This window comes from Dermacentor albipictus, chromosome 8 (genome assembly GCF_038994185.2).
Source record: "Dermacentor albipictus isolate Rhodes 1998 colony chromosome 8, USDA_Dalb.pri_finalv2, whole genome shotgun sequence".
In the NCBI taxonomy this organism is placed as follows: domain Eukaryota; kingdom Metazoa; phylum Arthropoda; class Arachnida; order Ixodida; family Ixodidae; genus Dermacentor; species Dermacentor albipictus.
The window spans coordinates 85,306,648-85,334,179 of record NC_091828.1 but is presented as its reverse complement, the minus strand read 5'-3'; the positions used below and the strand labels follow the sequence as shown (position 1 = coordinate 85,334,179).

Below are 27,532 nucleotides of genomic sequence, written 5' to 3'. Positions count from 1 at the left end.
GTTTACACACTTACCGCATCAATTTATTTTTTATAACCTAATTTAGGAGGCTGTAAAGCACAACAACTTTTTATTAAGAGGACGTTTTAATAACACAGAAAATATAAAGGCTTATTAGTCGGCTTTCACCTCATGGTAAGGAATTTCAATAAAGATATCTTTATGATAATTAAAAGCCTATCCTCTTGACAACGTTTAATCTGAGTTCCTCTTTGCAAGCTGATACAGACTTGCAGGTGGTTCGTATAGGGGGCCCTCAACATATGTCTAACCGTCAAACAAAAAGTTATTCCGAATGTTTAGTTTCAGGAAGGCGTGTTACCCTCCTGTCTTTCATTCCCGTTCGCAAACACGCATAAGACGAAAGTGCTGCATGAAGAGCGTCGTTAGTCAAAACCAACGAGCTAGCGTAACTCACCTCACTTATATCGCTGTCATTTAGGCTTATATAAGAAATATATATATTTTATATCGACGCATCACGAATCCAAAAAGAGCTGTCCGTGACCAGCCCAGCTAGGTTTCTTTCATTTTGTACTTCGTAGTAGCGGCTAATAGTAGCTCACGAAGCAGAGCACTGAGTGTGGATATTGCAGAGAAGGTGTTCTATATACTGTCTCGTCACCCACCGAAAATTGCCCGCCGTGCTACTGGCCATTCCCTAGAAAATTGTATATGTGACGCCCAGCCATTTGCAACACCGCAACTTTGTTTTGCGATTGGAGAGTCCAGGTGAGACACAGGGTGGTTATGTAGATAAAGACACGCAATTTTCTGCAGTAACATAGGAATGCATGAATGAATGCCTTCATTTATTGAGAAAAAAGAAGAGCAAGCATCAGTGGATGCACGTCTCAGCACATTGGGAAAGAAGCGGGTGACAAAGAGGAAAAGCTGGAGGCCGGGTGGCAGGCGAAGTCGCAGTTTAGGGGCGAGAGAATATAAGCAAGAGTTGGTGAAACCAGTTGAATTATAGTGTAGATCTGTGATGTGGCGAGTAAATGATTGGAGCCACTGCCCAGCATCCGTCATTTGGGGTAGTATAAGCACCCGCCGTTCTTGGTAACAAACGTTTACTGAAAACCAATCTTCGCAATTAATTATTCATCAGCCATACCTCGCCACGTGTTTCTTAGTGGCAGGGTCAGTGGAATTCAACTACACTGTCGCGACAAGTTACGACTATAACGTGACGCTTGCGGTTATCGTTGCCATACTCGTGACTCTTACTATTGCGCGAATACTATAAACATGGGTTTACTGCACAAGTTAGTGAACAGACATTTTAGAAACGCGTTTCTCACCTTACATACGCTCAACGCAAGCACCATTGCAGCATGTTACGGTGCGCGTCCCTTCAAGACAGAGACGAAAACAAAAGTACGCGTTAGAAGACAGGGTACCGACTTGGGCCTCGTGCCAAACATATCCAAGCCAACAATATTTATTTTATTTCAATAACCTAAAGGCCCAATGCGGGCGCTACGTAGGGGGGGGGGATTCATGAAAGAAAAGTTAACAATATACAACACAGAATATAAACGGCTGAGGACAGGAATAAACAAGTTAATAAGGCAGGTACAAGTTGACAGGGGAAAAAATGGCTAGGAACAGGTACTGAAAAAATCCTCTTGTAGCAAATCGCACAAAACAAAACAAAAATCGCACGTTCAGAAGTTACAAAACATGTAATCTAATATTCCACGGAACGTTACGGCCCACATGCACACAATGAAAAAAAATGAAAAACAAACGCACATCATTCTGCAGTGGAATTTTCTAAGTATGACCAAAGAGCTGTTTGAAATGATGATGTTCCAGCGATAGCCGCAATGCTTGAAGGAAGCGAATTCCACTCTTCAATAGCCAGGACCAAAGGTGAGTATTTGTATCGTTCTTTCCGAGCGAAAATGGGTTAGTGTTCTTCATGTGATCTACACAAGCCAGTGTGTGCGGCACCGGGACAAGATGTGAACTTGCGAATGGTGTGTTGCTGTGGTAGAGAGTATGGAAAAAAGATAACGGCTGTGTTTTCTGCGCATGAGCAGAGGCGGGAGACGGAGCGATATTTTGAGTACTGTTACACTTTGATACCGAGAGTAACGGAAAATGATGAATCGAGCAGCCTTGTTTTGTATAGATTTCAACATGTAAACAAGATAGGTATAATGAGGGTTTCAGATCACGGGTGCGTATTCTATCACAGGCCTGATTAGCATGTTGAATGCGTGTAGTTTTGTGTCCTGGTTGGCTTGGTGTAGTCGGCGTTTAAGAAGACCAAGTTTTTTTAAGTCTTTGGTAGTAATCAGTTCAATATGAGTGCTCCAGGATAAATACGAGCTAAAATTTACACCGAGGTATTTCACCGACGCTGAAGTTTTCATGATATTATTATTAACTGTGTGGGCACTAGGAATCGCCTTAGCAGCGGAAGTAAACTTGAGATGTATAGTTGTGTCTGCGTTAATTACCATCTGCCCTACCACACCAATGAGTTAGATCATCAAGATCAGTCTGGAGAGCAATGATGTTGACAATCATGCCATCGTTTCTATGCAAAGAGGTTATGTATTTAAACTTCTGGAGTGACAGTCCAATCCGCCCCCTACGGGAGCACTTGAAGCCGCCGGCGGCCATATTGTTAGAGGAAAAGGAGCACGGCTACAGTACGCGGCTGCAAGCACGCGCGACGCAACTGTGCTTGCGGTTCTACGATGAAAAATAAAATGAGACCCCTTTAGGAAGTATATCAGTCCGGCATTGTGTGTCGCTGTTGTAAAAAAAAAAAGGATGCCATGGTGGTGCGTGCCTTGTGTTCTGTGTACAATATGTTGCGAGAACTGAAAAACAGTCGTTTCCTGTTTTCTTCATTCAGTAAACTGCCGCGTGCATCGACACTGTGATGCCCTTTCGTAGATACGTGGTGCCGGGCCGGTTTGACAAAACATGACCTTGAAATCTAGTATCCTTATGCCATTTCTTAAAAAAATCACTACTTGTGTTAATGAGCGTTTTTATTTAAATCTAGAAAACAAGAAAAATATTCAACGGTAGGTCTCATTTTTGTCCGGCGTTTCAGTTCTAGCTGAAAAGAGTTGGTGAAAGCAAATTTACAATAAAGCTAAGGCGAGCCACCATCTGCACGAAGCCGCAAGCCTACATGCGCTCCAATGAGGGTAACCTGCCAAAGTTAAAGTCATGCGTCACTGGCGGCTCAAGCAATCTTTACTTTTTTTTCGTTTCTGCATCCGTTCTTCCTGTGTCTGCGGCGAAAACGAGAAGTGGGAAGGCAGATAAACGGAAATTGGTGGAGGCAGGTGGTAGCGTAATGGTTTGAGTGCCCATCTCCAAAAGGCAAGATGCTGCATTTGGGAGATGGGCTCGAATCCCGGTGGTTTGTTGGGGAAGACAGCTTTCTGCACACTCTGGTGATTGCGACGCTCAGAATTAGGCGGCAGCCTGACGACAACGGTCGCCGTCAGCGTAACAGAATAAACGGGCGTGCAAGGTCCTACTTAAAGCCGAAAGTACATTCAGAGGAGATACGCTATACTCTTGTCGGCAAAAAAAAAAAAGTGGTGAGTAACGAGCGGTGTTGTTGAGCGGAACTGTAGACCGATAATGTCACCATAGACAGGACCACGCTCTAATCCCGGTGCTCAGCGGAAATATGCGTCGACAGCATGTCAACTAGCGTATTATTGATACTTCATTACGGTCGTTGCGTGTTTGTGTTGTGTCTAGCAGGAGCGTGTAGTATAGTAGATGACACTGGAGAGAAGGCAGTGAGCGAAGTCCGCGAAAAGTAATTGAGGATAGCCATATTGAACGTCGACGCCGTGTTGAAGAAAGCTGGCGACTTCAGTTGCTCAGCCGACAGAAAGGCTTGAGTGGTAGCATACCGCTGGGCGTATTTGGTAACCACAGCGATAGACACACTCTTTGCGGAAGTAAACAGAGGAAAGGGACGTAGTGAGTTGGCCGCCCTTTTCAAGCTCTGGTATAGCTTGAACAATGAATGTGGCGAAGTATGACGCACCAAATAGTATATGCCAATCCAAATGAATCAGCATGGTCATACTTGCGCGACATGCCATGGTGGCCTGCCACCAGGACATCATGAAGTTGCAGCGATGACAGTTTTCATTGGGTACTTGAGAATAAAAACGAGCACATCAGAGACGTCCTAGGGATGTTTCTACGGTATAAGAACACATCGCTCTCGCCCCCCCCCCCCCCCCAAATAACTAAATCACGAATATAAGCTAACGAATAGGGGCATCATAATATCGAGCACTAGGGCGCTTGTTGATCTTGTTCAGGATGACGTCAGCGTTTCATGCAGCGTTTATTTCTGAGAAAATGAGTCCGAGTTACGTTTATTTGCATCACAATGGTGGGCGTAATCAGGCAAACATTGACAGCATTTCATTAGAGGGTGCCTGACTACTCTGTGGAAATTACGTTTAACAATGACAACAAACACAGAAAGCTTTGCTTACATCGATTCGCACATACGTGGGATACGCATAATTTTGTGACTATCAATTTAGATGCTTCAGAATGGCGCTCATTAGCCCAACATTTCCATCCACAGTGAGCAAAAGCGGCTGTCGTATCCACAGTAGAATTGATTTAAATGGCTTTAATCCCGTGGACATAGCGTCGCCAACTTCCGTGGGAATGGAGTCGTCGAAATGGAATACAGGTGACAGGGAAGTCAGGAGGTTGATGAACGGCGAGAAGGCGGAAGCTTGCACAAGACGTCAGGGATATAAAATGACTTCTTGAGCAGATTGGTCCGGGGGCCATGCAATGGTTTCCACGTCTATTAAAAATCTTCCAAAATATTAACACAGGCCGACAAAAATACGGGCATTTTGGGAAAGGTGAAACCGCTGGAAATTTTACGACAGCCTTAGCCTAAATATAAAAGATGACTTAAAAATAAGAAACCATATCATTGACAGGGTGGCCAAATTCTGGCACAAATAAATCGGCTGTTGAAGCAGTTCAGCTGTACGCAATGGTGCGAAATGGGGCGAGAATGTCGGCAAGTGTTGAACAAAGGTCAAGTAGGGCCTGTGGCCGACGCCAGCGCTCGGCACCTGTCAAACGACTGCACGTATTAGCGAGATGCCTGGTCGTCAGTAATTACAGTATGATTCGGGTCTGAAATATTGGACGCGGACTCCATCACATAGAATACAGTGCATTCTACGGTGTCATTCATGGACAGATGGTACCCATTCTCTCGCAATGTGGATGGGAACAAATTGTCTCACGTGCCGGCTGTCACCTTCCTCCTACTGCCAACATTCCTTTCCCTCCGTAGTTGCTAAGCTTTTATTGGGTTCGGCTGCTAATCGCGAGGTCTCGGGATCGAATCCCAACCACGACAGCCGTATTTCAATGGGTGTGGAATGCGAAAACCCGCGTACTTAGGGTTAGGCGCACGTTAAAAATCCTAAGTGGTCTAAATTATTCCCGAATCCTCCACCACGGCGTGCCTCATAATGAAATCGTGGTTTTGGCAAGTGAAACCTCATAATGCGTTATGTAACATTCGTTAAGGATGTCCTGGGCAGTCGCACAACTCTTGAATACAATTAAGTGTCAGGAGTTGCGCGTGAGGTCTTTGAATATGTCATCATCATCATCAGCCTGGTTACGCCCACTGTAGGGCAAAGACGTCTCCCATACTTCTCCAACAACTCCGGTCATCTACTAATTGTGGCCATGTCGTCCCTGCAAACTTCTTAATCTCATTCGCCCAGCTAACTTTCTGCCGCCCCCTGCTACGCTTCCCTTCCCTTGGAATCCAGTCCGTGTATAATAGCTGTGTCTTACCAGTACTCACCTACGGGGCAGAAACTTGGAGGCTTACGAAAAGGATTCTACTTAAATTATGGACGAGGCAACGAGCTATTGAAAGAAGAATGATGGGTGTAACGTTAAGGGATAAGAAAAGAGCAGATTGGGTGAGGGAACAAACGCGAGTTAATGACATCTTAGTTGAAATCAAGAAAAAGAAATTGGCATGGGCAAGACATGTAATGAGGAGGGAAGATAACCGATGGTCATTAAGGGTTGAATATGTGGATAGCCTTTATGGCGTTCGATAGCTGCTAGTCTACATTGCGGCTTTATAATAAAGGCGGAACGGCAACATGGTAGAGAATGTGGAGAACATGCAAATCCCACATATATTACTGCACAATAATTTTAAATAGCGTTCGTGCTTCACGCACGTGGATAACCGCCATAGGAGACTACTTTGGAAGCTAACTGCAAGTACTGTGCATGTCGTACCCAACGGTGTACCTGGCCTGGTGGCCAGTAAATGTGACGTAATATTGCGAGCAGCTTCGGCCATAGCATGCTAACGGATGACGACACAGACTGAAGTGACAAGCGCAAGAGTAGACAGGGGACACTAAAGACGCTACAAGGACAAGCGCCCAGTTGGAAGTTTGCGCTTATCCTTGTCGCCTCTTTAGTGTGCCGTGTCCACTCTTGCGCTAGGCACTTTAGCATAGAATACCAACTAGCACCCTCTCACACCCTGCGACGACACAGGGACAGTTTGCTCAACTCTTGTTTCATGAATTTTGTGTCAAGGTGAAAAACCAACATATCCATGTATATGTCTTAATACTTAAGGACATCTAGATTTGCAGCTACGGCGATAGCCCATGAGTGCGCATTGCAAAGTCGCTAGGGAAATAATTGTGTGCACCTTAACGAATTCGATAAGCGAAAATCAAAATCCATCCACGACGGCGTCTCTAGTAGGCGCTGTGCGATGTTCGGACGTTAACAATGTATGCCGATTGAAGAAAGGCTGCCCCGAAGTGCTTGTGACGGTTAGGCTAGCTTCTTTACTCCGTAGAATGAAAAAAAAGAGGAAAAGAAAAGAAAAAGAACCGAATCAAAAGCCCAGAATCAACAATTGCTCGCCGCGAGTGAACGCTGGATGACGAGTAATTTCCAGGCGACGAGCGAATACGCTTGATCAAGAACACTGATAACGCCGGCGGGACAAGCATTGTGGCGAAGTTCAATGCGCAGGGATAGCTTTTACTTTTTTATTTTTGTTTTGTTGACGTCATCACGCGTCACCGCGGGAAGCTTGAAAAGTTTAAGGTGAGTACGCCACGTGGTGGCATTCAAGCGAACTAAACCCTTGTGTCCAGAAAAGCTGGATACGTATCGCCGACATTGTACGTTCCTGCTCCACTCAACACAAGCTGACTACCTCATACCATCCTCAGACCAATGGCCTGACAGAGCGGTTAAACCGTACTCTTACCGATATGCTGTCAAAGTACGTTTCCAAGGACCACCGCGACTGGGACATTTCCCTTCCTTACGTCACATTCGCTTATAATTCTTCCCGGCACGACACCGCCGGATTTTCTCCCTTTTATCTGCTCTACGGTCGCGAACCGACCTTGCCCCTTGACACGGCACTTCCTCCTGCTTCGATCTCAACAAGCGAGTATGCGCGCGACGCCATCGCTCTCGCCGACCATGCACGCCAGCTTGCCCGTGCTCGACTGACGGACTCGCAAACCACTCAGCAGCGTCAGTACAACGCCCGCCACCGTGACGTAGAGTTTTCGCCTGGTGCGCTCGTGCTCTTCTGGTCGCCCTCCCGTCACGTCGGACTTTCAGAGAAGCTCCTTTCGCGCTACACAGGGCCCTACCGCGTGCTGCGCCAGGTGACGCCTGTGACGTACGAAATTGCCCCTGTGAGCTCAACCTCGTCATCTACTGTGGCACCTAGTGATGTTGTGCACATCAGTAGGCTCAAGGCCTACTACACTGTTTCCAAGTCCGGCCTTTAGTCGCTCCGGGACGGCGCTTTTGCCGCCGCGGGTAGTGCTACGGAATAGTATTACCGATGACGAAGAGGCGAGCAGTACGAAGACGACGACAACGATTGGAGGCTAGCGCGGGCTGTTGCCTCTTGGCCAAGTGCGGCGTATTACGTTGTAAATATACTTGTATATAGCTTTTCATTTGCGCCTTCTTACGTAACAATATCAACTGACATAGAAAAACACCTGAGCCCGAAATTCTCATTCTTGACCTTAGCTCACGACACCTCCAACCATGACCAAGAGGCGGTCCCGTACCACCATGACACGTAGAGCGATACCGATTTGGCCCCAGTACTCGATTCTCTTTTTCGACCCTTTTTCTATTTTTCGAAAACACGATGATGCCATAAGTGCACCTCTGCATACGGAGGCGCACACGCCTTTGACGCGTGTGGGAGCAGAGCTCTTGATCAACAGTTGCGACAACAAAGCCGCTGACAAGCCACAAAAAAAAGCACTGACAGTCGCATGATGTTCATCTCAACTGTCCGACTATTGTGACGTGTACTGACGCATCCACCGTCAGCCTCTATTACCATGTAGTGGTCGCGCTGCTATAAGCGACCAGTACGCGATGCTTAAAGGGACACTAAAGTGGAAAACGATTTCTTCTGCATCAGTAAATTACCGTTCTACAACACCAAAAACACCCCTCTTACAACGATAAGACGTTTGGTAAGCCAGAAATAGCGCAAGAACGAAATACGGGTGGCGACGCCTACTTGAGTTCCCGCACCTGGGGGCTGTGACGTCATGGATTTTGATGGCATCTTCTAGGGCCTACTAATTATATATAGCGGTATAGATTAACTACATTGTGTTCTAAAGGAATGAAATATTAAACATGGCAAGTTTCGGGAACCTTTATTCAGCCAACGCGGCCCAAATGCGAAAAGATACTTTGGAATCCCTGACGTCACGCTGACGTTGCGGCGTTGAGATTTCGGCGCGAAATTCAAATACTGATACTTCGACCTCCATTTTCTCATCTAATAATCAAACTATTATTTTGAAATGACTGCCTGCAGGGTTCTCAAACAATACTCCATTAGTCTAAACTGATTTATTGTTTCCCTTTAGTGTCCCTTTAAATCACGCTCACGCCACCACTCCTTGTTCACCACTCCTGCGGCCCGCCCCATTGATCTTGCGATCATAATTGTAGCAAACAACCCAGCTTCAAAAGCGACATTGTTACACGTTATATCACATGGCCACTCGCTATCATGGAAATACCGCAAAAGTCATTCTCGAGTCGTCGAGAACAGACAGATGCGCCTCAGTTTTCTACAAGCATCCACCATCTCCACCTCACACTGTGGACGGTTTTCTCAAAGATCACCCTGAATGGCATCATCCTGACCTACCGCATTGCACCTACCGATTGCGCTCTTGATTTGTTAAGTGATTGTGACTTTCTGATCATCAATACTTGAGCCTTCGGCCGGCGCGCATTAAAAAAAAATATGTCAAACGCCAGAGCTTCTCGATGTGCGCTGGTGTCTTTCGGCGGCAATGATTTTAGCGCTGAATCAATATACCGGACCAACATATTGTCACCATAGAAAAGAGTAATGTAAGAGGCGTGGATGGCAGCAGGACGCCAGTTTCACGCTTTCCTGAGAACAGTCGGTGCCATCTAGCGCCACCACCTAGAAGCCTGGGCTTGGCCTCCAAAATGCATGGCGTGCCGGTGCGTAGGAATGCTGAGAAACGCCTCATGCGGTAACAGTGCCACTTTATTGCACTGGTTTTTATATGCGCTGCGCAATCTTGTGGTACTGCATAAAAGTCCACGCATGGCCTCCGAGATGAGGAGATCATCGCGCTGTTTCCTGGAATACGTTGGGGATCTTGGAGGAGTGACACATGCCCAGTGCACTCACAGAGAGAGAGAGAGAGAAACAACTTTATTGAGCCGAGCTCGACATCTTCTTAGACGCCGTCGATGGAAGTGGTTCCCTCTTCACGGGACCCATATGCTTCCCTAGCCGCCTGGCCCCTGGAGATCAGGACGAGCTGGTCTTCCAGGGCGGTGCTGGTTAGCAAGGTCTCCCATCGCTCGGTAACGGTGGATGAGGCATGGGGTAGGGTAGTGGGGCAGGTAAGAGGTGGGGGGATCGCCTTGATGAAATTGCATACTCCAATGACGTGTTGGAGCGTGCCTAAATGAGTTTTGCAGAAGGTGCAATCCTTCTCGTACCTTTCCGGGTACATCTTGTTTTGAAGGTAAGGGTGCGGGAAGGATCCTGCCTGTATTTGCCTGTAGATCGCTTGCTGTTCTCTGCTAAGCTATTTGTGAGGATCGGGGTAACGGCGTCTCTCCGTCTTATAATGGTTCGTAATGTCTCTGTAAGTAAATATGGACTGTGGCTCATCTTCCTCAACCCGGTGTTCCATCTCTCGGGCGAACTGGTGGGCAAGTTCGTTGCCCTCCAGCCCAGAGTGAGCCGGTGTCCATATTAACTCAACTTTCCTTTCAGGTACGTCGCGTTTACTTTGGAGAATATCTAGTGCTGCAAGAGACACCCACCCCTTCCTGTAGTTGTTATACGCCTTTTGCGAGTCGGTGACAATTCTTCCCACCTTGGGCTGCGCGAGTGCTAGCGCTATAGCGGCCTCTTCTGCCACCTCTGGAAAAGACGTCTTGATGGAGGCGCAGGTTACGAGCACATCCCGCGTCGTAACTGCCAGCGTTGCTTTCGATGAAAACTTGGGTAACGAAGCGTCTGTGAAGAGAGTGACCCCCTCTTCCTCTTCTACTATTTGACCCAAAGTCTCCGTCAAGGCCGCTATACGAGCTGCTCTGCGGCCGTCGTTACGACCCGACCTCATGTTTCTAGGCAGTGGCTTACTGTGGATTTTATGCACCCACAACCTGGGTAACGGCCCCGTTTCCTTCCGCTCTGCCTCTTGCCAGCCCAACTTGGCAAGAACGCGACGTCCCGCCGACGTCTGACTGAGCCGAACTCTTTGATTAGATAGCTGAGCTTCTATTAGCTCTTCGACGACGTTGTGCTTGGCCATGCCGAGAAGCTTGTCGGTCGAAGAATGCTTCGGAATGCCCAGCGCCATCTTGGTTGCCTTTCGTATAATGACGTTCAACTGGTCCCTGTCTTTTTTCAGTAACTTGAGGTACGGCGCCGCGTAAACGATGCGCGACGTCAAGAAGGCCTGGACGAGCGTCAGTACATCGTCTTCCTTCAATCCCCTTTGTCTGTTTGTGACTCTTCTGATCATGTTCGAAATTTGTTCCGTTGAAACTTGGATTTTGTCGATCGACGCTCCCGCCTTGCCATTGTTCTGGAAGATGACACCCAGGATACGTGCTTGCGTGGTTGGTGTTATGGTCGTCCCGTAGATGGTGATGCGTACGTTCTCTTGGTCTCCTTTCTTTCTTCTTGGCTTGATGACGAGTAACTCGGACTTCTGTGGCGAGCAACTGAGGCCGCACGATTTAGCGAACTCGTGCACGGTCTTTGCCACTCTCTGAAGGGTCTCCTCCATCCAACTCTCCGACCCTGCCCTCGACGTCCACACAGTGATATCGTCTGTATAGAGAGCGTGATCTATGCCCTCTATGTCGTGAAGCAAAGTCGGGAGAGGGAGGAGTGCCAGGTTGAAGAGAAGCGGCGAAAGAACCGATCCTTGCGGAGTGCCTCTGTCTCCCAGGGCTATCGGTTCCGATTTCTCCTCTCCAATTTTGATGGTTGCCGTTCTATTGCTTAAGAAATCCTGCACATATTTGAATGTCCGCTTTCCGCATCCCGTTTGGTGCAGGTTACGAAGAATACTTTCGTGTGTGACGTTATCGAAGGCCCCCTTGAGATCGAGCGCCAGGATAGCTCTTGGCGTAGGGGTCTTCGCTTGCTTGATAACCAGCTCGTGTATTTGCACCAAGACGTCTTGCGTGCTCAGGTGCCTCCGGAATCCGTACATGGTCGGTGGCATCTGATCAGTGACATCCAAATGTCTCTGAAGTCTCTTGAACACCATACGCTCGACCACCTTCCCTACACATGACGTGAGGGAGATGGGGCGTAGATTGCCGACGTGGGGTGGTTTCCCCGGCTTGGGAATGAAATGCACCTCCGCTTCTTTCCATTCTTTTGGTAACGAACTGTTGTGCCATTACCACAAGCCCGGATTCCGAATCTGCAAGATGCAGAATTTATCCTGCGAGCGCCCAAATTCTCCCTTGAAAAGGCAAGATGCGGAGCCGTCAGGCAGCGCTGTCCTGCGGGAGAAGCCTCGGCGAGCAGCGTGTTCGGACGTGTCAGCGTGTGCCAGACAGCCCGGCGCCGCACCTCCCTTTGCCTGGAGGTCACCGCGCGCGCGAACTTTGAACCGGGTGGCCAGCGCGGTCGCTGGTTGGACCCCTCGGACGACCGTCGTGTGCTGACTTTGTATTGGGCCGTTTGAGTGACAATGGTTCTCGGGGATTATAAAGCGGCGAGGAGGCCGCCTCGAAAAACAGGATCCGCCGACCCACCGGGAGACAGTGTCGCTCCCGACTGGGGTGAGATGTGTCACGCGTTTTCGCCGGACGCCGTCGTGCGGGAACAGTCGCGTTTGTTGTGAGCACTCGGCCCCAGTGCCGACCCGTTCATGTCCTGTACGATAACCTGTATATAATGTATAAAGTCCCTTTTGTTATTCTCATCGACGCCAGGCTCGGAGTCTTCGCTACCAACGCTCTGTCACGAAACGGGTGACGAGCGCTACGGGACCACAAAGCCGTAATCGTGGTGCAGCGGTACAAGTTCGTAACACTGGATGGCAGCGGTGGGATTGACCGGCATCAGCTACCTCGGCGCGGTGAGTGCCTGAAGTTTACCTCAAACACCAGACTTTCTCTGACACAGGTTATAGTAGCTTAGGGAAGGATTTGGTGTTGCATTGTGATAACCTTGTGTGTTTCAAGCCTAGTAAGAGTGTTTTGAAAACCAGGGGATGCTGAGGGGGTAAACAGGGCAGTGTGTGAAATACTTGCATATGTCTTATTAGTAGCATTATAGTAGCGTACGGCAGGTATATTCAAAAAGGGTAAACAGCAGGAGGACAGTGTGAACGATGGAGAAGTACAAGGTGAAGGAACTTCTCGAAATTTGTGACGAGTTGGGCATTGAGTTGCGCTCAACTAAAAGAAAGAATGCGATCCTTGAGGTCATGAGGACTGGGGACGTAACGGCTGAGGAAGCCGCAGAGGCCTTGGCGGGTATCAATGAACGTCGCGACGAGGAAAGGGAGGAAAGGAGAGAAAAGGAACGTCGCGAGGAGGAAAGAGAGGATAGGAGAGAGAGGGAACGGCGCGAGCATGAGCTTAAAATGAAAGAGTTGGAGATCCGAAATAACTCGCCGGCGCCTGGTCTCACTTCTAATGTTCCTAGAATACGCGATCAACTTCCACCCCTTGTCGTCGGAGAGGATATGGCCAAATACCTCGTGAAATTTGAGCACGTGTGCGAACGGAATAGCATTGAGCGATCCCTCTGGGCACAGAATCTGTTAGCCTTGCTTCCTGGGGAGGCATCAGACGTAATAACTTGCTTATCGAAAGAGGCGTTTGAGAGCTACAGTGATGTGAAGGAAGCGCTACTGCGGAAGTACAAATTGTCGCCCGAAGCTTTCCGGCAGAGGTTCCGGTATGCAAAAAAGGGCAAGGAGTCGAATGTTGACTTCGCGTTTCGTCTAAAAGCCGACTTGGTGGAATGGCTGAAGGGCGAAGAGGTTTACGACAACCGCGACAAAATTGTCGAATGCATCGCGTTGGAGCAGTTCTACCGTTGCATTGATGAGGATGTCCGGCTCTGGCTGCAAGATAGGCTAAAGGATGTTAAGCTAAACAAGGCAGCAGAGTTAGCGGAAGAGTATTACACACGCCGCAGCTTGCACAGCAAGGCAGTGCGCGTAGAAAAAGCTGATAGGAGAGATTGGTTTTCCGGGAAGCCCGACGAACGGAAGCAAATCACGCGTCGCGAGTTTCGGGACGACGAATCCCTTACCAAAGAAACTGTAAGGGAAGGACAGAATGCATCTCAGAATGATGACGATGGTCCGAAACAGCGAAACGAAATGACGCGTTCTTTTGAAAAACGGAAACCATTAACCTGCTACAATTGCAAAAAGCAAGGGCACATCGCTGCAAGCTGCCCAGAGAGAATTGCTTTTGCAACGATACAGGAAACTCACAAAAACATACGTCTATTGGAGCCCTATGTGCATGAAATTAAGGTAAACGGCAAGAAGTGCCGAGCACTGCGGGACTCTGCAGCAACTATGGACGTTGTTCACCCGTCTTTCGTCTCCTCGAGTGATTTTACGGGAGAGTGCGTTAGGATACGGCAAGTGGCCGAGAAGGAGAGTGTCTGTTTACCGATCGCAACGGTTATCATTGAAGGAGAGTTTGGGAAACTTAACACCGAAGCCGCTGTGTCAGCCGCCCTCCCGGAGCAATTTTCCTACCTCTTCTCAAATAACTCGGAGCAGCTGCTGAGGGATCAGGGCAAATCATTCTTTGCCGACGTGGCGTACATGGCCCCCACGCGATCCAAAGCGTGCCAGCTGTCGAGGGAACTTGACTTAGCGTCGGTGAGCGAAAGGCGGTGCGGCACACGGACCGATCACGGTAACTTGAGTGGCGAGCAGTCACGGGAGAGGCAGAGCTCGGAGGCTGGCCTAGACGAGCGGGTCCTGGAAGTGAGTGGGAGTGACGCGTGCAGTGCTAGCCGCGATATAGACTCGACGCCGCAATTAGGCGACGCGGGCTCCACACTCGCTCCGGTTTCCGCCAGCCGGCAGGAGCAGGCTGCAGTTGAAAGAGAAAGTCTGATTCGCGAGCAACAGGAAGATTGTTCACTAGCCGATCTGAGGAAGAGCATCAAACGGGGAGTGAAAAAAAAAGGGGTTTCATTTGGCAAGGAATCTGGCTTATTGTACCGCCGCTACACGGATAAGCAGGGTCGCAAATATAGGCAGCTTCGGATTCCGCGAAAATATCGCCGGGAAAAATGAATGACCTCATTTGCTTCCTCAGTAGTATGTTTTCGGTCCAAGTGATTTCAAGGGGACCATTCCATTTGTAATTATTATTGCTGATTAATAATTGTTTCTTGTCTATTCTGTTGCGTTGTTAATTTGAAAACTGATTGTTTGAGCCTTGTGTGCTAGATCGTACACCTGCCTCTTGTTGCAGCGGGAGCAAAAGGGGATAGCGATTTAGTTAGGTTGATTTGGATTATGGCCTTGTCTGGTGTTTGACGGGAGACAGAGGGCACTTGTTCGTGTTGGGTGTTGCCTTTTGCCGGTCGGTTTTGCAAGCTGCAGAACGACCAAGCGGGACCAGTGGCGAGAAGCAAGGTCTTAGGAACGACCCGAGCGGAGCTGGTCAAGGTGCCTTGGCCACGACGCGGTGAGCAGAGCTCCTGTCCTGGCGAGTCGGACCTGGGCACGTGAAGTTACCTGGCGTCCCGACACTGGACGTGAACTTGGACGAGCCTGACGAACGTGCGCGCCTGGCATCCGAGCCACGTGGAGGCAGCTCGTCTTCCCGGCGCCTTATCTGAGGGCGGGGATGCTGTTGTGCCATTACCACAAGCCCGGATTCCGAATCTGCAAGATGCAGAATTTATCCTGCGAGCGCCCAAATTCTCCCTTGAAAAGGCAAGATGCGGAGCCGTCAGGCAGCGCTGTCCTGCGGGAGAAGCCTCGGCGAGCAGCGTGTTCGGACGTGTCAGCGTGTGCCAGACAGCCCGGCGCCGCACCTCCCTTTGCCTGGAGGTCACTGCGCGCGCGAACCTTGAACCGGGTGGCCAGCGCGGTCGCTGGTTGGACCCCTCGGACGACCGTCGTGTGCTGACTTTGTATTGGGCCGTTTGAGTGACAATGGTTCTCGGGGATTATAAAGCGGCGAGGAGGCCGCCTCGAAAAACAGGATCCGCCGACCCACCGGGAGACAGTGTCGCTCCCGACTGGGGTGAGATGTGTCACGCGTTTTCGCCGGACGCCGTCGTGCGGGAACAGTCGCGTTTGTTGTGAGCACTCGGCCCCAGTGCCGACCCGTTCATGTAATGTACGATAACCTGTATATAATGTATAAAGTCCCTTTTGTTATTCTCATCGACGCCAGGCTCGGAGTCTTCGCTACCAACGCTCTGTCACGAAACGGGTGACGAGCGCTACGGGACCACAAAGCTGTAATCGTGGTGCAGCGGTGCAAAGTCGTAACAGAACCCTTCTCCCAGGACGCGTTGACGAGGTTTAGCAGTTCAGCTCGGCTTTTGTCGCCCATATTTTTTAGCATCTTGTATGTAACGCCGTCAATTCCCGGTGCGCTGCCTTGATTACTTTCATCGATGGCCGCAACCAGCTCCAGTTCGGTGAAGGCTTCGTCCATCTCGACGTTGCTATCGCCTTCATACTCGTGAGTCGGGTTACCGCTCTTCTCGGTCTTGAGGTATTTACTTGTGAGTTCACGAATGAGCTTCTCCCCGTCACCGTCGTAACTGTTGATCGTTCTTGTGAGGTCTCGGACGCATGCGCTCTTGCTTTTTAATGGATCTATGAGGTGTCGCAACAGCTTCCAAGTCTTCTTCGTAGTCGGTGTGCCTTGCAGGTCATCACACATCTTCATCCAGTTTTCTCTGCATAGTTGTTCCGCATACTCGGTCACTTGCTTGTTGAGCGCGTGTATACGTCTGCGAAGCTTCTTGTTATGTCTTTGCCTCTTCCACCTTCGAGTAAGACCGTGCCTGGCCGCCCACATGTGACTAAGCCTGCTGTCTACGAAGGGAATTTGCGTGGTAGTAGTAATCTTCTGCGTAAATTTCTTTACAAATTCGCGTTGCTTTTTGGCCCATGCCTCATACGTCTTGGTGTCTTGGTTTTCGTCCTCGCCTTCACTGTCTGCGCTTCTACGTAACCGGTCCCAGTCTGTAATGTTGGCTTGACCCAGTTTCGCCTTGATGTCAGGCCCCCGAGGGTTACACAAATTATATCGTGATCCGAGCCAAGATTTTCCCCCGTGTTACGCCAAGTTACGTCGAGGTTCCCCCGAACTAGCGTCAGATCAGGTGTGGTGTCTCTGACCGTGCTAGTGCCTGTCCTGGTTGGTACGCCCGGTTCGTTAACCACCTCCATGTCGTGGTCCTCTATAGCTTTAACCAATTGGTTTCGTCTTTTGGACGAATATTTATAACCCCACATCGTGTGGGCGGCGTTAAAATCTCCTAGCACTAAAATCGGTCTTGTTTTTGCTTCTTTAATGCAGTCGAATATGGTGCCTTCAAAGTCAATGACCCTGCTGGACGGTCGGCAATAAGCATTCAGGACGAAAAAGTTCTTGTCCCCTCCCCCCCCCCACTCTTCTGCTGTGAATTTCGATGAGCGTATGTTCGCAGCCTCGCTGAGCGGTCACGTGTTGTGTGGCCGCCACGTTGCTGCGGACCAAGATCGCAGTACCCTTTTCGCTAGGGTCCGTATACGTAATGTATCCCGCGAGCTTGGCCCGGCCGTTGGTCTCTTGTAACGCTATGATATCCGGTTTTTGGTCCAATTTATCAACGAATAGTTGTAACTCCCCTATCTTGTTTCTAATACTCCTACAGTTCCATTGAAATAACACCGCAGACTCTTTCTGCTTTGCTTTAGTCGTCATTTTCTACTTTTTGAGCGGTAGATTTGCGCACGGAACCAACTTTTCGCGGCCTGACCCGTAGATTAAGCCGTGGTGACTTCATCTTGGCAACGGTGAGATGCTTATTTTTCGCATCCATCGTCATGACTCTAACGGAGAGTTGGGTGCATTTGGCCTCCACATTATCCATTCTTACTGTTAGATTGTTCACTTGCGCAGACATTTGGGAAACTTGGCTGGAGATTTGCGTAAGCATGCTCATGACCGACTCCATTGTCGGAGCAACGGCGGCCTCACCCTTCTCTTCCTCCATGGCAACCACTGCCGTTTCTGTCTGTGAAGTTTGCGTCACTGACTGCGTCAACGCCGGTGATGTGATCTGCGCCGATGACGTGATCAGCTTCGTCACCGCTGGAGTAGCGCTGGTGGTGTCTCTCTTGGATACTTTCCTTTTAACTGCAATGACGTCATTATCACTGTTCTTTGTTCTACTGAGCGTCTCGATACGCTCCATCATTGCTTTTATCTGATTGTTTTGGTCCTTGATTTGATTGTTCTGCCTCTCTATCATCTCCTTGAGTTCCAAACAGTGTCTACACTCGTTGTCTTTGGAAGGGCGGGAGGAGGGGAGGGGAGGGAAATTGCTATTGTCGAGAGCGACGGGAGACCCCGCTGCCCAGCCCACCTGTTTCTCGGCGCCGTTGCTCCGCCGGGTCTTCGACTTGGACCTCGAACGAGATTCTCGCCTGCGAGCCCCAGCTGCCGATGGTGACCTGGTATCGCTCGTGCTTCTCCCTCGCCTGGTCTGGGAGCGGCTGCGACGCCCGCTCGGTGGCTGCCACGCTGTCTGCTGCCACGCTGGCCCCCTCGGCTGCTGCCGCTGCTGCTGCACCTGTTCTCGTTGCTGACGTTCCCAACGCCGTTTACGAACGACGTATGGCGTCTTGAACCTCGCTGTACACTCCTTGTCCGCGGTGAAGTGGTTGCCCCCGCAGAGGCTGCACTTGGGGTTACTGCAAACATGGCTTTCTTCTGGATTCTTCATGCCGCAACCGCGGCATATCTTGTCTTCGGGGTTAGGACAAACGTCCATCCGGTGACCGAGGCGACCACAACGGTAGCACATATCGATCTGCTTGCGATACAACGAACACTCGACCAGCAGGTTGCCGTATCTGATGTAGTTCGGGACCTTGTCGCCGTCGAATGCGATGACCACCATTGTCGTCTTGCCGATGCGGTTGGCTTGCATAGCAGTGGGGTTATACTCTTGAACGATGTAGTCGTTGATTTCTTGAATAGTGTCCGTCATCGGGACACCCCTGATGACGCCCTTAACGGTGCCGTGGGGGGCGGTCTCGTAGGCGCTGACTTCGTGTGCCGTGCCGTTGATAGTGAGGCTTCTGACTGCCGAGTAGCGGTCCGCGTTCTCTCGCTTAGGCGTACTGATAACAACTATGTTTTGCTGTTTGTTCGGGCAAACAACATCTTGCGTCACCTCCTCGCCACTCACATTCGCAGCTGCGACGATGGCTCGGCTGATGTCGAATCTAGATACTTCCCCAATGTCCAGACCTCCCCTGGGACGCATGACGATCTTGATATCTTGCCTCGGCAACACAGGCATCCTCGCTGCCTTGAGTAGCTTGCTCTTGAAATTTTTCCGCTGCGGGCGACGATGCCCGGCAGCCGCCGGCCCCCCGTTGACCGGGGTTAGACTTAGCTTGCTCTCTTGCTCTTGGGTCTTCTTCTCACCGGCGACGCGCCAGCCAAACTTCTCGGAAACTTCATCCGGCATTATTTCTTCACCGTCCACTTCCACACGCATAGCGGACGCCATTTTCGTGAAGCACGTCGCCTCTAGGTCCCCGGCAAGGTCGATGGCCCCGCCGGACCACGCCTATGCACGGCCGCTAGGTCCTGCTTTCTTCAGGCTTAGCTCGCAGCGACACTGTGCTCGTAGAAAAAATCCTCCTAAATCGGAGAGAAATGGTTTCGCACCTCAGATTTCGGTATCCACACGGTCCTTGTAACTTGACGGATGCCGTTGTGTGAGACCTTGCATGAGCTGGGGCGAATTACCGGGCCTTTTGCCGAAAAATCGAGGAACACATGTGAGACACGTCAGCACATACCATGGCTCATACCCACTTCCTGCACTCACAGGGCAGCTCGCTAAAAAGTTCGCGTGTAAAGTCGTTCATTGAAAAGCGGCACACGTTCAGTGCAGTTGTTCCTCATTCTGCTAAAACTTCAGGTTGCCACCCTTGAGGAGCCTTCCTTAAGAGGTTGTATTTCATTCAGCGTCGGAAAAACTTGAGCAATCATTTTGGTCATTCTAGAGCGGCACATTCCTAGTGGCAATACTTATTTACACGAGTTGGGACGCTATAATGTAAAACTATTCCAAACTTTTTCCATTCCAATTCTGCATTCAGCCCTCTGCGATGGGTCAAAAACTTTTTTGGACCACCCCAACTTCACCTGTTTGTCACGCGATGCCAAGAAAAGCACGATAGCTTCCCATTTGATATGACGTGTACACACTGATTATGTATGATTTGAGCGAACAAAAGAAAAATAGTTATTTACGATTCGACGCCTCATCAGCATTAGTCCTCGGCTATTTGTCAAAAGATTTCGGGCGACACCCACTTCACCTGCCTGTCACGCAACGTCACAAAACGGCAAAAGCTCACAACCTCAAAACGACGTGTACCCGTTAAGGATGCATTACAATGCCGAACAAAACTGAATTTCCTTCTGAATAGCCGCAGGCTGCCCCGTTCCGAAAGGAATAAAAGATGTCTGCCGCAGATCGCTCACGCACTGGCTAGTCGCACCTGCCGGAGAGCCTCGGTTTGCTTACGTGTAATAAAACTTTTTGCGTGGCTGTCTAACATTTTCTAGCACTTTCGGCACATTTAGGACCTCGTTCTGCCAACTCTTATTTGCTGAGAGTCCGTTTTAGCGTCCTTGTTAAGCTTCCGTTGCATGCCTCCGCGATTTTCGACCAGCCACCACAAGCTCAGCAAAAGAAAGCGGACCAATCACGGACGCAGGCGCCACCCTCTTCATCCGGTTATCGATTTTCTGTGCAGTGGCCGGGCCCCATCGAATCTTTCTCCACTTGAGTGTGCTCCTCGCCTCTTGTCAGCCAATTAGATAAGGCAACTAGCTGAGTGTAAGCTATGCCATTCGTTTTTCAAGCAAACAAAAGCGACCTCCTGTTAACAACCATATCATTTGATTGGTCTGTTCAGACTACCCTGCTGGTGACCGCCCGAGGCTTGGGTTGGCGGTTACGCAAATTTGACGTCACGAGATTGGACTAAAAGCATATTGGAATAGTTTTGCGTTGTGGCGATTTTGGTGTCAACGACGTTCATTGAACGGTCGCACACACCTACTGGCCTATACAGAGTGAAGCAAGTTGCCGTCAGCGAGGTTCATGAATGACCGGCACATACTGATGGGTAAATTCCCAGTGCTCAAAGTCGGCGTATGAGAGTTTCACCGAACAGCGTTACCTACACAGTCCTCAGTCTACACCGATCGACGTCGGCTTGAAAGAGGATCGTTGAAGAGCCGTACGTACGTACACATTTGTCACACGTGCAGCGACCCAAGTTGATCCATCGGCTCCTTTAGAAGCCTGTTGGCTTAGCAGAGCAGCCCTACGCGCTACCCATTCGACCAAGAAATCCCCACTGAGCCAGGTAATCAGCAAAACGGTTACATACATACATACATACATACATACATACATACATACATACATACATACATACATACATACATACATACATACATACATACATACATACATACATACATACATACATACATACATACATACATACATACTTTAATTTATCTATGGCGGGTGGAATAGAACCTGTGTCAAGCGCATACAATAGACCTCAGACTCTGCCCAGGCGGCGCTGCGGAAAAAACCCGTCACGAGCGCCCCCATCGCAGACTTGGCTCGAACTGAGTAGTGCAAGAAGAGCTGTCCACAAGCGAAGGTGCATAGGCCACAATGGGTCCTCCGCTTTCGGTTGTGTTGAGGCACGCTTTCCTGAAAATCAAGGAGCTGGAAAGCTTAAGCCCATCCACACTTCGGAAAGGGAGGAAGCTCAGCAGGGCAAAGTACGTGTACAATATAAAAGAAGTCTCAGCTAGGTGTTATTTCGGCGCGTTGCAGCTCGCAAGTACAGAGAGCATCAGGTTTGTTTATAGGCATAACAGCATAAGAATCTAAGCATTTCAAATTGGTTCATACTAAAAATGTCCTGAACACAAGACTTAGGTATCTCCTATATTTTTATCAATGTTATTATCATAATGTTTTTTCCAGCAATTATTTACAGAGAGTAAATCCTTCCATAGCCGTTTGCAGGGCAGCAAACAAAAAACGTTTTCCAAGGCAGCAAACAGCGTGCGATCATAACGCTTCCTACAGTGCCTACGCGCCGCATTTTTCTTTCTCGCAGGAGCTACAGCATCGCTCAGTACCTTTGAACTTTTCGCAGACGCTTCGAGCAACAAGCGCGCACAAATAAATGTAAATAAAAGCAACATTTATTTTACACACGTGCGTTACTTCGCAATTACTCATCCTGTCCTCCTACAGAAACTTATTGCTCACATTTGAAAAACGCAGTCGAGCAGGCTCAGCACAATGCGAAGCGTGCTTGTTGTATCGGCGCATGACTTACAAAATACCAAAAGTAGAAATGAACTCGCGATACAACGATGCTATAGAACAGTATATTGAATTAATAAACGAACCGAAATGTTTGGTTAAGCTGACCTGCCAAATCTATCCGTTCCATTTGTTGTGTCAAGCGGAGGCGGACGTCTGTTAACAGTTGAAAATATCAATCCCACATACGCAGGATGGTTCGCAACGTAGTTTTTTTTTTCTGTTGCCAACGAAGTGGCGGCTGCGGAATCTTGAGTTTTCGCTTGGTTACCACGGTCCTCCGTCAGGGCTACGCAACGCATTTACAGCGAAACAAAATTGTCGCACTTTCTCATGCGAGCCGCTGTGTTGTGGGGAATGCAAGTAATTCGATTACCCAACAGGTTGAACGGCCCGCATCCAGCGCTCTCGCCCTTTCCCTTCATACGATCGTGACGGAAATCGGTAAAGCTGAATGTTGTTATTCAGTCCTTCACGTTCATGTCAATTTACACCACAACAGTAGCGTCGATTGCGGCGTTTCTTTGTAGCGCGCGGTGCTATCGCGTTTGCCGTCGTTTCCGCCATCAGCCTGACGACTGAGCCAGCAAGCGCTTTATGGAAGGTCGCCGGCGCGTCCGATGAGCGTAAAAATTCATAGCTCTCTGTCTGGGTGTTAAATGCGCAAAACACTCGCAATATGGGCCAAAATGTAGTTAAATAGTTGTTGCGCAGTCGCTAGCTACATAGGCAACTGAACAAGGGAGTCGGGCTTCACACTACTCAATTACTGCCTCTTCGCACCGGCAGGTGGCGCTACGCGTGTTGCGAAACTCCAGTCTGACGCCTATACGGCGGCGGCAACTGACAGCGCAGCGTGTGCAATGGGCAGCAGCGTGCAGTTGCACCAGTGCTGCAGGACAGGAACATGGCTGCATCTCGACCAGCCGAATTCGCGATGGGCAATTTTGACAAGCGGAATTTCTCGCATTGATCGGTGGCATCGGACACAATTCACACGTATTCCCCAATGACATTCAGCCCATCGCTATAGCAAGCTAGAGCACAGATGCACTTGGTATGTGTCGCTCTGCAATGAACCTCTCGGTGACTTGGCTCCCTGAATATGGGCCGCGAGTCGCTGGGTTTACAGGCCGAGAGAGAACCATTCTCAGCGTTCACACGCACGCACGCACCGGGCATCTCGTCTCGGAGGCAATGTGCGGACTTCGTGCCAGCGCCACAAGATGGGGCAGCTTGTCCAGAGAAGAACAAATTGAGAGTAGCCCGGCTGCCACGTTAGGCATATTTCAGCGCATGCACCTGCGGGCACTGCACTGCTGAGGCCACGCGCATTCATCGCGGTGGCATGGCTTGATGACACCCAGGGTTCATAAGGAAGCCCCACAGCGAGAAGTCCCCTTGAAGTACGTACCTTATATATAAAGTGTTCCGACTGCCGCAAAGGGCGCTATATTGACTGACTGCGCTATATTGTCTCAACGCTATGGGCATCACCATCAACAGTCATGGTGAGATGGGTTATGCCGAATTTTCTTCCACTGCCCTAGCCCCGACAGCGGAACCACGGCGCCAGCGGTAGCCAAAGTCCATTTGCAAAGAACAAATACTATGTCACTTTCGAACAAGCCAGCCCGTTTCCCGGGCTCCGCTCAGACTAAAATTTGAGGCCTATTGGAAGTCGCGGCCCAAAGGAGCTGTCATTTATGCCTTCTCATCGTGCCTGCAGTGCTTAGGCTCCTTCCCCTTCCTTACCAATATATTCCACTGCCAGTCCTTGGGCTCCACTCTCGCAAAGCTCAGCCACTACAAATGTAAGCGTGTTATTGGAAATACAGGATACTTATAACCCTGAAGTTATTGTATAGGAGTGCGACATCGGGCAAACTAAATAATATATTTGCAATAGTAGCGTTGTTGACCTCGGTCAATGAGGAAAATGAGAAGCTGAAAACGTGAATTTTGCCTACTAGCCTTTTCAGAAAATTCGGTGGCGTATTGCTCGGCTGTCTTTCCGCTGCTTTTCAGACGATTTGCGAGCACACTGTCAACTATGACGTACGCCTCTATGGTGAATCTTGCGGAGTCTTCTCTGGATTCTGTAAAGAACGAATAAGCGCATTGTAGACGCACAACAAAATAACATCCGCCGCAAGAAATCAAATATCCTTTTCCCACATGTCGAAGTGTAATTTAGACCCGTAAGTTTTATTACTGGCTTTCTGTTCATTTGAATTACATTCAACACGGCGTAAGTCACACTTCCATTCAATGAAAATCATTTGGTAACCAGCGGCATCCTTCTTTTTCTTTATTGTCCTCATCGTGCTCATTATTGTGGCCTCACCCTCCTATAAGAACCACCAAGCCCAACAGATTACTGATGTAAGGAAACAACAAGTTAGGGAACCTTTAACGATCGGTCAGGAAAGCGGCTGACGTAGTAGGACCAAGACATGCGAGTATTTGTGGAATGAAAGCTGTGTGGAGATTTTTGACATACAGAAGTTATCTTGTATACTGACCACTTTCACGTTGGGCAAAGGGGTACGTGTAAAAATTCTCCTTAAAAGAACTTATCTATGTGCTCATTGTTTTGGATACAGCGATTACTTGGTCACAAAACTAGCCCGCACGTGGAATAATAGAAGCGCTTCAAGTAAAAGAAGACATGCTAAGGGCTGTTACCCGCTCAAAATTTGCGCCCCATGGCAATGTGTTTAAAATTTTGAAAACCTAACCCGCTTTCACTGATTCAGAGTTATTGCCTTCAGCATATATGCAAATATGCGTGCTTGCAGAGTGTTAAGACCTTCGGCATTAAAAATAAAAGTTCGATTTGCTTTGGAATTTATTCCAACTTAGGATAGAGAAAGCACCACTGCACCATCATGACCATGGTGGCTGAATGACCGTACCACCAGAGTTCCCTCTTGTAATCATAGAAAACTATATTGGCATCAGTGTGCTAGCACTGCCTCAGTAGCTGTGACAAGTACGGAAAGAGTACACATTTTTCTCCGGCAGATGACGACTGATCGCTTGTCAACGCGCTCGTGTGATTGATGCGCGGCGCACAACCTATGTATCGGGTACTTTTTTTTTTGCCCTGCACTACTTTATACAGCATGCGAAAGAATAAAATCCGTCTTACAGGGCAGCGAAGTACACGTTTGGCTCACTTTGTCTCGTTTTTCAGCGCAGCTGTTCATGTTAGTCTTAGCCCTTTGGGGTTTTCGCTACAGAAGCCGGCAGACACCGCCTCCACAGCGCACATCCAAACGGTATTAATGAGCTCACAACAGCAGTCACTACAAATCGGAGCCATGAATACTCACGTATTGTTTCAGTGAAGTCCCTGTTTTTGCGAACTCCTGTTCGTTCGAGCATTTTTTGTTCACTTCCTCTGAACAGCATCCTAGCTGTCTTATTCAGACGCTCTTTATATTCCTTCATGTTCCGAAAATGAACCTGTGTGCACGATAAAATAATATTTTTATGCCCTCACACTCGACCAGAAAAAGAATTAAAATCCCGAAATAACAATTTGTAACTCTCCACAACATACTTCTCTTCCTCGCCTCTTTGTCCTGCATCTATTTTACCCTTCAGCATGCTGCTTGGTGCTATTACTACGAATGCTCGCCCACATTGCAGGCAGTTTGTAGATACACATACAAACGCTTAAGAACCGTAGACGATAGAAACAAATAAACGCGCCAAAAACAATCAAGGTCTGCAAATCTTAAGCCGTTTGCCCCTGAAGCCTGGCTAGATTTGTGGAATTAGTTTCACCTTAAAACAATGGCCCTGCGATAATGATGCAATATCCCCGTTTCGTAGTATGAGCTTTTGTTTCAGATGCGTACACTAAGAGTTCCGTCTGTGGAACAAGAAGGGACGCTTACAGAATCATAATATAGAGAATAAAGCTTCAGCACGTGGTAAGAATATCCGGAGCACGTTATCCGGCATCTATTCAGCCGAATGAATTCACCAATAAATGCCCTGATGCTCCCTAAAACAGTTGGGCTGCTGGAACAGATTATCACAAAATACTACATGCTTACCACACCCTCAACAACATGACGTTTGCGAACAATACTGTACACGGTGTTGCAATAACTATCAGTGTCATTTATATCCAAGCAGTATAAGTATTCGCTTGAATGTTTTGGTTCTTATTTTATTCAACAGACTTGCGAATATCAATTTTGTGATGTTATATTATTGCTGCTCAACACAAAAAGCACACTCAATTTACTACGCTTGAAGATAACGCATGTAATTAGCAAGTAATATTTGCTGACGTCGCCGACGAAAGCTCAGTCTTTACTCACTTGAGGAAGCGCGGCCTTGCGTGGTGGCTGTGCTTCCTTCGCTTTATTGAGCTCGCGATAATCTTGAGGTCCAGTAGACTTTTTGTAATGCTTGTCAGTATATGCACTGACTTGCGAGAAAGAATTTAATAAGGCAGCAGTCACTACAGTCATATATATAAGGAGCTGTAAATAATTACGAATGAAAAGAAAAGCATTTAAAGGTCACAGCATAGCGTAGGTGACATGAAGGGAAACCTTCGGAGAGGTCTAGCGGCTCCGAAACAAAAAGAGCAAAATTTCAAGGGAAGACGCTGTAGCGTCCTTCCAATTTTTTCTTGGGGTCTGAAGGGTACAATTTTAAGTGGCGAAGACGACGCAGGAGGGAGAAAAAATATGAACGCACAAATGTGCACTTCCCGATAAAAGTTCAAAGAATGCGAGATGCCCTGTTTTTATGCAGCAGCGTGTTCACACGATGCCATAGCGTGCAAACAGGGCAAGATTTAGCTTGATGTATTACACTGTGACAATAAAAAAAGAGCAAAGATTTACACAGATTGCTGCGCCCCCGATATAACACATCAAATTCCCATATACACAGCGGTACCAATGGAGTACGATGGACTTGCGAATTTCAATTTTGTGATGTTCTATTGTTGCTGCTCGACACAAAAAAGCACACTAAATTTGCTACGGTTGAAGATAGCGCTCGTAATTAGGAAGTACTATTTACTGATGTCGCTGTCGAATGCTCAGTCTTTACTCACTTGTTACAGGCATAGCAAGTGTTTCACGTGAAATGGTTGAGCAACCTGATTTCCATGACTTACGTGCCTCATAAACACATTGGTGCCTTTCAACACACACAAAATGAAGCACCAATGACGACCATCTAGTTTGGAATTTTGGGCGCCATTATACGCAAAGGGAAATATTTCCGTAATCGGAGAATTTAGCAACGGCCTGTCTTGCCCATGTGCCG

At 48.6% G+C, this 27,532-nt stretch overlaps 1 protein-coding gene across 1 annotated transcript in view; it reads right to left on the bottom strand.

Moving 5' to 3' along the window:
• Positions 1-23,054: 23,054 nt before the first annotated feature.
• Positions 23,055-27,532, bottom strand: part of LOC139049279 (uncharacterized) — a 42,099-nt gene continuing 37,621 nt past the window's right edge. Inside the window, exons 6-9 of the mRNA XM_070524656.1 lie at positions 26,569-26,678; positions 25,567-25,699; positions 24,203-24,327; positions 23,055-23,120 (exon numbers count right to left, since the gene is read on the bottom strand). Coding sequence (XP_070380757.1) covers positions 23,055-23,120; positions 24,203-24,327; positions 25,567-25,699; positions 26,569-26,678 — 434 coding nt within the window. The remainder of the gene's footprint in view (positions 23,121-24,202; positions 24,328-25,566; positions 25,700-26,568; positions 26,679-27,532) is intronic.